General features: G+C 43.5%; 1 protein-coding gene across 1 annotated transcript in view; it reads right to left on the bottom strand.

The window, feature by feature from the left end:
- Positions 1 to 4,822, bottom strand: part of asic1b (acid-sensing (proton-gated) ion channel 1b) — a gene marked incomplete at its 5' end in the record, with an annotated part of 159,963 nt that extends 155,141 nt beyond the window's left edge. Inside the window, one exon of the mRNA XM_079265366.1 lies at positions 4,369 to 4,822. Within this exon, the coding sequence (XP_079121492.1) occupies positions 4,369 to 4,730 (362 nt within the window). The remainder of the gene's footprint in view (positions 1 to 4,368) is intronic.
- Positions 4,823 to 12,344: the final 7,522 nt, after the last annotated feature.

Genomic DNA, 12,344 nt, shown 5'->3' with positions numbered 1-12,344 from the left:
TTTTTGGAAAAACAAAAAAAAGCGATTTCAGAGAGAAGCAGACTGAAGGACCCAGATGGAAGGACATATCCAGGATATCAAACTGATTCAGCAGTGAAAACAGGTTAAAAGATACAAATAGAAGCTAAAGCTACGGATCGCGGTGTAAAAGTGAACCGCCACATCAAAAGCAGAATTGTATACATTCAGTATACCTTCAGTAGCGAGCAAATGATGTGCTAAAGTACTCTGCTAAAGTTAGCTCCACACGCCTTTATGTAGAAACTCCTTCCAACTTCTTAGGCTAACATCACATGTGCCCCAATAACACTGTTTAATTAACCATGGCTAGCTCGAAATCCACGAAAACAGCCTGAAAATGTAGAAAATCTGAAGCGGTTTCCATACGGAGCCGAGCCTGATAGCTGTCGGACCATGGTCGGAGCTGGCCGATGCTACGCTATGATTGGCCAGTTTGCGTTCGAGGGGCGGGACTTAGCAAAGGGTCAATTGACCAGAGGCAGGAATGTTAGGGAACATGGCTCTGGAACATGCCAGGTCAAATCACACAGGCCAGGTAACGACGGAAAAACTTTGATCAAAAAAGCTAGTTGCGTGCTCTGTGCCCAGCTTGGACTGAATCACGACACTGTCATGCTTTGTTCCAATAAGAAGATACAGCCTGCTGTGGTGTATTCTGAACTTAATTGAATTGTCTCCTCAGCCTCTGTCTTATAAGCAACACAAATCTGCCAGGAGAGCACTTAAGACGCTGTGCTCAGATTCCCCGAGTCAGGAGGCTTTCGTCGAAGCGCATACAATCACAATAATATGGGTAGATTTTTTAATATTGCCCTGCCACTGCTCCCTAAAGCAATCACAGCAAACTCGCTACATAAGGGCGGGGATGACTCAATTAGATTATGGGCCACAAGCACTTTAATTTTCTTGCGGGAACTGAAACGAATGAAAGAGCATCTGCATCATTTTGCCACCTCACTCAGCGCACTGAGTACAACCGGTGACTTTCAGAGGGAACTTTTGACAGTGAGGCCGTGGTCACAGAAATAACTCCCTGAGGACTTCAAACACTCAGTTGGAAAAAAACAACTCAGTGTTAAAAATAACAATAAATTCTTCCACCACAGCAGTTCATTCTGGTATTACGTATTCGTGACACAACAATGAACACATCTTGATATAATCTCAGGTAATTATCCAATTAGCGCTAATTGAACTCACACACTATAGAGGATGGGATTGTTTGTGCAGCGTCCTTGAAAATCAATAACTGCCACGATTCCTGGTAGCAGAGTTTTGATAATCGCATCTTAACGACGGTGCACCTGTGACACAGCTATTACTTTGGGCGAGATCATGAAAATGCAAACTAGGGCCACGGAGAGGTGGAGTGGACCCAAAGAAATATCTGTTGTTTTCTTTTGATAAGCTAAATACAGCATATGCAATTTGTATAACAATGGATCAAATGAGCTTTTGAAAACCTTGACATACATACCACTAAATCGCCTACTTATGTCTCCCAAATGATAATCTTCTCTCTGATAAACAATCACAATATAAATGCAAATGAAGCAACATTTGAATAATCTGCTTGAGAAGAAACTTTTTGTATTTGCAGGCTGATCTGGCCTCCCCATGTCCCTTCACAAGCACGGTTTTTACACCAGTAACATCCTGCTCAGGGCCTGGGATCTTGCCGAGACAAATAAAGTTATCGAGCGTTGCATTGCATTTTGTGGGCACTTTTCACCCCACTTATGTGGATTTCGAGCATGTTTGCAAGCTCAGGAAACATGTGAAAGCTTGCGAACTGTGTAAGCAAAAGACTCGCTTCTCTGACTTTCATGAGCTGATCCAACACTTTTAATTAAGCAGCGTGCTTCTCTAAACTGCACCTTCTAAACTGCACCTTCTGTAAAACGTCCTTTCTTTTTTGTTAATTATCATATAATTGCCCTTGCAACTTAATAAAAACAAAAATTTAGCAATTTACTCGAAATGTTCTGCACTGCCGAGTGTGACTTCAACCTGCAAGAACACATTGAGAGAGCGATTATTAGAGAGCAGTGTCTACAGGAAACTTTGTCAATAAAAAGTTCTCAGTTAGATTCAAGTTGTTCCCAATGCCTTTGTTTTTTTCCTCAAAGGCCTTTATCACAGAGTCCCTTTTCTACCACATGCACACCTGCTAACAAAGCTGGCATTATCATCATTTAAGAAGACCCCACATGAAGTACCAATCTCTGAGTGGACAAAAAGTAAGGAGATGCCCCCCCCCCTCTCCGGGGCCAAATGGACCAGCAGTCGGGGCAAGAAACAGTGAGAGAGATGCGAGGGCGTTAATCAGCGGGACAACTCTGTAGCTTAACATACAGTACTAATTATACAAGGATAAGGACTTGTTCATCACACAGCTTACGAGACACAAGTTAATTGCCTCCGCTCGCCCCCCCTCCCCATCTCTCTCCGTCTAAAGTCATCTTGTTCCAAAGTCATTTGGAGCAAGTGCCACTGCTTTAATTTGTCTCGTTTCCTCTTTTCTCGTTCATTTCGTGTTTTCCGCCCCTTATTTCTTCAAATGCGTCCCACCTCTTGCAGGAAATCTGGCTGAAATATCAACCTGCACTGATGGATAAAAGAGGTGTAAGCTTATGTTGATATGTCAACGGTTTGCCATAACAGCTGACGGCACAGACACGGGGAAACAAATCCACGTAGGATGTAGGCAGGCTGGTTGAAATCTACACCCTAGAAAGCACTAGAACTGCAGCCCCGAGCAACGGAATCTATTGCTTTTAACCTGTAATATGAAAGCAGAGGTCACAGAGGAACAATATTCAGTATGAAAACAGGGAATGGGATTTATGTCATTCTATGCATGTACCACGGAGGTACTCTCCAACTGCGCCTTTGGCTGCGGAGCTGTGTGGATCGATACGCTAAAAATACACTGACTAATGTGTTCACGGCGGTATTTAGACATGCTTGTATGTAGTAGATCTTTCATCTTTGCAGCGGCCCGTATCCATGCTTTGTGTGAATTGAACTGCCATAGCTGTGAATACAGAGTGGACGGTTAACCACATAGTGCTGGTAGACGTGAGCAGAATAAGCTGGGTGGCCCAGAAAATGAAAAAGTGAAGAAACCTGAAGGCAAAGGTTTCAACAGTCAACGGTGAGCTTGACAAGGCTGCCGAAAAAGACTCAATGATCAAAGCAGAGCAGAAGGCAACAAGTGTAAAAGGGATGGGGAGGCAGTTGTGAATCACACACACACACACACACACACACACACGTCTCTCTTTGTCAGCGAGGGATTTAGAAATCTACTTGTCTACTTATCCAATATTGAGATAATCGTATCGCATGCACTGTAAAACAATGAGGCAAGGAATTGCACCGGCGGCATTTTCTCATTCATCATTTTATATTAACCACTTAGAATTAGGAACAGCTCATCCATTATCCGTTACCTGGGGGAGTCACATGAGATGTGATAAAAACGTGCTTTTTTAAAAATCAAATAGTGTATAAACATATCTCAACAGATTGATTTAAGGGGTATATTTCATGTTGTCGGGTACAGTTTTTAATACAACAGCTGATGTGCAGTGTGGATTTCAGCTGACATGATTTGTACGGTGACTACATTATTAAATAATCAACCATGATGCTGAGCCTTTTTAGAGAAAAGGAACCCTCATCTGTACCCTTTTTCTTCCCATTTTCCTCAGGCTGATGTCACTCCACTGAGAGCCTTAAAAGGGTTTGCATGCTCCGTCCATGTTGTTTGTACATCTCCTGGCGGCCTCACAGTGACGACCAGTGAGACAGCCAGGTGTTAAAACACTGCTTTGCACTTCTGTGTGACATGTAGGATTTCACCTGAGACAAATCAGACATCATAGTAAAACTAAGGTCACTTTCCAGCAGGCTACCGTAAACCGAGATTAAAAGAAGTTCAAGTGTCTCCTTGTATAATAGACTGCTGAGTTACGCCGTATTTAGTCGGTGGGTTCAGGGATTTTGTGATTTACTGGTTCTCATTTCAGTTTATTAGAATAAAGAACAGTTCACTTTCATAATAACTGCAGTAGAGTGTGTCCAATTAAAAATGTTTACTGTTTCATCCGAATGTTTGAATCTTGTGACTGTTGTCTTGTGTCGACACAATCGGTTGCTGAGTCAAGAACTCCTAAATCCTCACAGGTTTACCCTGAGGTAAAACCAAATCATCAGAGCAGCCTGTCTGCTCGCCTCCAGCTCATCTTTGACACCATGTATACCAACAGATAGAGCTACTGTGAGCTACAAGCAGCCCTTATCGCACAGGTAAAGCGCGCACACACACGCGCGCACACACACCTGCTGTTGAGCAAGGCGAGAAGCTCCCCTGCGTGGTACAGGTCGTTGCGCGTCACCCGGCTGAAGCGGAAGGAGTTGAGGTTGCAGAAGGTGACGGAGGGGAACACCATCATCGGAGTCGCCACCTCGTCCAGCTTGGTGACGTGCGGGTACTGGAAGTACAACTGCACGCGGTCCACGCACACCACCACCAGCACGCTCATGGAGCTCAGGAAGAACAAGATCCACAGGGTGCGCTTGATACACACCCGCTCATAAGTGAACATGTGCGAGATGCCGTGCAGCGTGGACCTGCTGGCGAAAACTTCGATGGGAACCGGCTGCTTGTAGTCCATGTCCTCCGTGTCCGCCTTGAGATCCATCGTGTCCCCGGGATGAGTTTAGAGGAACCAAGGGTGTTGCAAACGGGAGGAAAGTGGCTGTTATAGATAAGCGGATGCTTTTATCGATGTGAAGGAGGTTAGTGTCTGCAAGTGCACGCCCTTCTACGCATGTATCGCTCATGCAGTATGTGAGATGTCGCGTCAATGACAAGCCGGCAAAAATACCCCCACTACTGAAAGCATTTCCCCCCCAATATATATCCTCAAAATACCCCGTCCTCACATGGAAACACTTGTAGTGGGTGTAGTAGCTCGGTTGGGGGGGGGGGGTCACAGTTCGACAAGAAGCAGCGCGCGTGGAAAGATGCCAAACGCCGTCCTCTCCTCGCGCACTTCTGTGATATTACCGAGTTGATATTTGGCTCCCACGCATCAAAACAAAAAAAAAGCAAAAGGCAGGTCTGCAGATCACGGCTGAGGAGCAATAAAACAAACGGACAAATCACCTCTGCGAAGCAAACAAGGGAAAGCTTAGCAAATCAAAGCAGCGGTGACGTTATATTCTCTCTCTCTGTGCATGTGTGTGTGCGCGTGTGTGTGTGTGTGGCAGAGCTCGCTACATGCTTTCCCGGCTCTCGATCCCAACACGTGCAGATTAACAAATAGCCGCTGATTGCTCTCCCGTTAGCGTTGTAAAAAGCAGTCGTCGGGGTCTCCGGGGTTTTCTTCACAGCCAGCACAAACCGCTGCATCACAGAGGAGCGGGGTCCGTCGGAGAGCTGCCTCGGTGCGCCTCTGCTCGCTCGCTCGCATCCATTGCCTCCTGCCACAACAATGCAGCGATAATTACTCCGCTTTCGTTTGGATTCCCGCTGGTTTATCCGTGAATAAGAGTGTGCATACCTGGGCAAAACATAAAAATCCGCCTGATATGCTCCAGCGTTACGAATTCTGGAGAAAACCACCTCAGAGGTGATCGCAGGATAACCGGGATCAATTCAATTTGCCCCAAACAGGAGAGAGCACGGATAGGACGGCACCGGGTGACGAAGCCCGACGTCGGTGTCACTTGAGCAATGCGTGTGTTTAATGTAGACGAGAGGTAACGTTAGTGTTCGTGGTCAGAGCCGATGACGATACAGTATGACTCTAAAAAGAGTCGTCAACGAATTCCTTCACTGCCCTATCCCTCTCAACCTCTCTGGAAGTCCTCTGAGCTAACGTGAGCTAACGTTAGCTTACGTGAAGAAAAACTGGCTCTAGCATCAAGTTTTACTTTCGACAGCTGAAAGTTATTCTTTTCATTTTATAAAGCAAAATTGTGGCAACACATTAGCTTATCATTATTTTATATTATTTTACCTGTTGTTGTTTTTTTAAAGTAAGTTAGCTCAGCTGCTAGCATTAGCAAGGTTAAACGGCAAGTCAGCTTAGCTAGAGAAGAACTGATGAAGGCCAAGATGGAAAAGTAACTTTACAAAACACAACGTCAAAGAAAATGATTTACAAAACAGAAATCACAACATTTCACAAAACATACACGAGTAGGCTAAAATATGATTCACAAAAATGTTTAGCGTGTTACTCAACATTGTAATAAGATAAGTTTGACTTAAAAGAAACATCCTTCAGCTAAAAGCGTGTTGTGTTCAGGGCTAATGGTTAGACCAGGGTTATACAATTATAAGCATGTTCATGTGAATTCAAAACAGTAAACAGTGCGTCCTGATCCTTAATGGGCTTGAGGTGAAAGCCTCCCATTAGGGCACAAACATATTCTAGTTTCATTAAGGTTACAAAAAGGGGCACTTTAGCACTTATAGGTCCTCTTCCTGGAAGAACACACGGCTAACAGGAAGTGTAACAAAAATACAAAAAATAACCCATATAAAAAAGACGAGTAACGCATTAACTGTATTGAAACTCACATTCACTATTTCTATACAAATGCACATATAGTACTGTACACATAAACTCTGCACCACTGTACATTTCCTCAAGTAGTCAAACACACATGCAAACTTAGCGTAGACACACGAATTTGACATGCTGCACACACCACACATACACATTCACGCATGTTTGTGGTTGCACGCATAGACACAGTTGTACGTACACAGGCTCACACAAATCCCTGAGCAAATCTATTTTCTCTCCTGACCAATTCTCTGTAGTTGACTGAATGGAACATCCAAATATGTCCGAGCGAGCGAGTGAGACAAACACAGGCAATAAGGCAGATGTGTCGCAAGACTGCCATTGCCAAATCCGTCATAGAAACCGTATTGCCAAGAGGCGAGGGCAGCTCACCCATGAAATTGTTAATAATGCGTCCATAATTGCAATTTGCCATAGTATTGACTGTGACAATGTGGCCATCTATACAGCCGGCATCTTGTATTGATCAGCGGTGCTGGGAAGATGAGCCATGCTCCGTTCCAGTGAGGTGACGTGAATTCTGGGTAGGCATTGTGCGGCACACACATGGGTTTGAAACTACAGCAGGTGTTAAATTACTGATGTACATTTTGATATTAGGTGCTGGGATGTATGCTTACCCAAATCTAGCTTTTATCATGTTGTTCGTTAGTGCCACACTGATGCTGGCGTGACTCACTGAGAGGATACTTACAGCCATTTACATTATTCTTAAGAATATGATAGTGTGATGATCCTCAGAGATACCTGGATGAATAGTCCTCTCTGTCAAAGTCCTTTTTCAGTGCAGCTTTCTCTGCAGCCGGCTCTTTGGTTCAGCTTTGCCTAGACTTGCCTGCTGTCTAGGCCTGCTAATACATATATTTCCACCCATTCGGAAAAGTGACGCTTTACTTTACAAAGGACATTTAAGAGCTCTAAAAGTTGACAAAAGAAGTCACATGTATTGGCAGCATGTCTGACTGTTTCCTGAATTAATAATTACTCAATTATACAAAGACATTCTCAAGTACAAGGTTGTGTAAAAAATGAAATGCTGTTCATGCACAATCACTCTGTAACGTAGTTTTCTTGGTGTATCTCTGCAGTGCATATTTTATCAGTCATCGAGTATTTTATTTCTAAGGTGCATTATTTGCTTGTTTAAATGTACAATGCATGATTGAAATGTCAAGAGAGCACTACCAAACTGATTACATGGCCTACATTTCAAATCCTTACTTTCTTATCAGTAAATATTTGCTAAATGTTAAATAATGGAAACTGTTTCAACACGGATCAGTGTATTACGCACACACTGTACACACAGGAGAATAATAGAGCACATGTATGGACAATTGGTTCACATTAGGGCAACAAGAGGTTCATCTCCTTAACGCTTTGTGAGGTTGAGTCTCCTTTAATATTTCATTTAGATTCCACAAGTGGTGAGGTTTACACACATGGGAAGATTATACAATCGCTCCTCTCTCTTGTGTCCTCCTTTCCTCTCAACTCACTCCATGCAGATTGGCTTTTACTTTGGCCAAGGCTACGTAGTGTGCCACCAACTCAGTGGGAGCTGGCAGTGAATATTAATACACTCAGGGGTCTCATTGACAAGTCTCTTTAGCTATCATTGGGCAAGCAGGACACAGGGGGAGCAAGAGGCTCTTGACCCTGATGATGTGAGTCCGTCTCCAGCCCACACCTAGAACCAGCTTCCAGGCAACTGTTGTCTTGGCGCCGCTCCAGAGGATGACATCATCAGGAGGTGACAGACAAGGTCTTCATGGACAGATGGTCATTAGATCTAATGATCACAATATGCAGGTTCCAGGTCAGACAAATGCGTGCTACCCTAGTGGGCAATAATCATTATCAGTCAAGGACACCTTTATCGACATCAGTCGAATCTATCAACAGAAAGCCTCAATAAACCCCCAATTGCATCAATTGTGACGCATCTCACCAGGGTGCTTTGATGTTGTACGTGCGATGAGCAACTTTGGAAGGGCAATATTTCTCTCAACTTCCCTGGCCCTGTAAACTGTTATTATGCTGCTGAGGGAATCCAAGAGCAAACAATGCTAGGCTAAAGCTCAGCAGGAAGTTCATGGCGACAAGTCAGGCTGTTGAAGGAGCGGCCTGCAGAATATTTTAGACCAATAGTTAGTTTGGTAAAAAAAAGAAAAGAGAAAAAAGGCCATTCTTTCTTTGATCCTCAAGTTTGACAAGCGCCGGTTCGGTGACGAAATCTAAAGGGGGAATTTGGAGCTGTTGCTAAAAGGCTGAGCCATTATATCTAAAGCCACTTTGATATCAGCGTCTCGCTGGCACAGATGAAGGACGTGGTGGAATGCAATTTGTGGGCGAGCAGGTAGTTGCATGTCCCCTCCCCTTGCTATTTGTACCCCTCTTAGAGTGGTTGATTGTGTCTGAACATGGGTTATTTATCTGTGTCTCCAATTCAATACAGCATCAGGTCTCTCTCCGCCTGGGAAATTGATTCCCTGCCGCTGGAAGAAAAGTTGGAATCGTCATCCAAAAACTTTGTGAACTAACAGCCTCGGGCTCGATCCATGATGAGGGCCATGAGATATTTGGAGAGCTGGTAATGCAAGACCTTTACGCATATTTTTACACTTACTGTGTTGACATTTTAATAAATCGAGGCGGCGGGAAAAAACAACATTGAAAAAAAACAATTAAATGTTTCAGTTAATGCGTTGTTGGGAGTATTTTGGCTCTCAGGGCAGATCCTCTTTCACCACTGACGTCTGCAACAACACAGCTACTTTTACATTTTAGATTTTTGAAGGTATAGCCAATGATGGCACCACTTCTTTATATTTTTCACGAGTAAAACATGCTGCTCAGAAATGCTGCTAATTGCGTATTTGGTGTTGACTTGTGAGCTCATTACTGCTAAGCGGTTTTGAGTGATTAGCTATTGTCCACAGCTGAAGCCCCATTTTGGGACAGCATGGGAACTCCACCTCCGTCTCCTGTACAGACTTCGACTCTCATGATGAGTGCAAAAGAACATTTAAATTAGCCTTAAGGAGGATTTAATCCTTATGACTTCTTTTCATTAACAACTAATTCAATATTCACATGCCGGCCCCCCCCCCCCTTCTTTGTCTCTGTACTTGAGAGGAAGGCAAATGTAAATTGCATTATGCCACTGCATGTATGAGATATGGGCTTAGCAAAATGGGCACCTCGTCTATAATATGAAATGGAAGGAATTTGTTTTCATTGAAGAGATAATTGAAAATGAAATCACCAACAATTGTATTTCATAGCTGACCACTAAGAGTGCTTATAGGGATACGTATTGTGAATCGTTATTGAAACTGCACATGTGAATATGCCAAGGAACTTTTTTAATAAAATGAATCGGGAAGCCAAAGATAGAGACATAGGGAATATTCTTGATAAAGACATTTTGAGATTCCCTTTTTTATGATTTACCAGGCAGCTGGCTTGCCACATGGGGCCCAATCAATAGCTTTAACTCATATTGTTAGCTCTGTAGGACAGAATGAAATACAGAGGCAAGAGCTGAGTAAAGCCCTCTACTGCTCTTAAGAATGGAGGCTGGGAAATATCTGAGTGTGAGTGTGCCAGTTATTAAGGAGAGCAGGAGAAGAAAAACAAAGTTGAAGCACAGTTCATCAAAGGTCAGCCTCACAGCAGCTATTTCATATCATAATACAAGCCTTTTAAATACAAAGGTCTCAAAATGAAATGCTTTTTCAATCATGAAGGTGGTGACCATGTCTTTTGAGTTTGTACATTATTTACAGGTGCAAGAAAAACATTGTCCATACACTCACCATTCTAACTTCCTCTCCTTTCACTATTCAAAGTTATTAGAGGTCCAAGTTAATTGTCTCCTCTCTAACTTCCGCGAGTAGCGTAGACAGTAGCCATGCATGACAGTAATATTGCACAGACCAGTGAAGCAGTGAGGCTGCACTCTCTTTCTCTCTGTGCTTCCAATTGGCAGTGGTAAGAAAGTGACTGACAGAACACACAATAGATTAAGAAATCACAGGTTTGTTTGATGTTAGAACTGCTGTTAAACGTCAGGCATCAAATAGCTCAATTTCACCCCATTAAACCCTCACTCTGACGCGCCTGACTCACATGGTACCTTATTATGTTGTGAAGAAAAAACTCATTGGTAGTCGCACAGAATTTCACAAATCGTTAAGAGACACATTAGGCTTGAAATTAAAAAGTTACTGTTTTCACAGAACACTCATTGAAACTGACTGACACTCTCTGTTAAACGGTGTTAATTGACACATAGTCATTTTATTTCCCTCGGGGAATAATTATGTTGACAGCCACCGACAGGTATAAATGTGCAGTGCAATAAAAACATGCTTTACAAAGCTCACATCACTGCTGTACTGTGTGGTTGTTTTAATTAGTTTAACATCACCATACATGCTGCTGTTTACCACTTTATAAATATTTCACACGCAGTTCATACTAAAGCTTATTTCATCTTTTTTGTTTCTTGTTAGAGGAAGTGATTTATTCTGGTTTTCTTTAATTGGGAGTATTTTAGGATTTTCCAGTTGAAGTCTTATCTGATCCTGAAGGCCCTCTAAGCCAAACCCCCCCCCCCCCCCCCCCCCCACCCCGTCCACGGATGAAGCAACATGGTACGTCTTTTTTTTAATCACCTTCCTCTTCCCTCTATCACTCAGCGAGGGAAGTGCTCGGAGCAGCAGCCTCCTTTTGCACTCCAGTAGACCCCATCACTGCTGCAACTGAGGGGCAGGACCCAGCAGCATGGCGGCAGCTGAGACCGGGGCAGAGAGCGAACAGGCAAGCGGCTAGAGGTGAAAGCAAGCAGCAGCCGCAGGAGGACGGAGATGGATGAACAGTACTCCATGGGATCAATCAGGTTCTCCTAGCCACAGCAGATAATCTAACGTGCACCAACTCGCCACATCAACCACATAAACCACATCAACCCACAGCCTAAATGGCATCTTTTTGTACCAGGTAAATAGAGAGAAGCAGTCCGAGAAACAAAAAAAAATGGACGACGTAGGAAACACGATAGGGAAACTGAGCTGGTGAGGAAGCAATTTAGAGAGAGAAGGGGGGGATGGAGGGGGGGGGGGGGGGTTGTAGGAAGATTTATTGATTGTTTTCACTGGGGTATAATTGCAATTAAGGGTTACAAACAGCCCAGTGGATCAGTTTCGCTGCTGTCACCCAGCAGGACACATGGCAACGCTGATGCAGCCTCACACATTTTCCTCGGACAGCAGCGAAAAGTGTTAATGCACTGTCTGTCCCTGTGGACTGAGTGTAGATTAGTGACATGGTGTGCAGTCATTTAGCGCTGACACGTCTCACACACTGCATATACACAACACATTTTTCTGACAAATTACACCACTGGCAGAGAGTACTTTTTGCGATTTGAGATGAGCTACAGATTAAGAAAAGTGCTTTTCGAGAGATTCTTGCCCTCATGTTAACCTCCAAATGTTCTGATTAAACTTTTGTTCTTGTCATCTTTCTCTGATGTTGAATTCGCTGAAAGCTGAATTACACAACCTTGCCTCATATTTATTGTCTGCAGACATTCCGTCTCTGTGGGTTCATTTGGTGAACAGTTCAAATGTTCATCAAGTCCAAGAGAAGGCAGAGGACAAAATGATTTAGTTTCACAATTTAGGTTGTTTTCTTACAAAATATACG

This window comes from Melanostigma gelatinosum (assembly GCF_949748355.1).
Source record: "Melanostigma gelatinosum genome assembly, chromosome: 3".
Lineage (NCBI taxonomy): Eukaryota > Metazoa > Chordata > Actinopteri > Perciformes > Zoarcidae > Melanostigma > Melanostigma gelatinosum.
The sequence above is the reverse complement of the archived record's forward strand: the minus strand, read 5'-3'. Positions and strand labels throughout refer to the sequence as shown.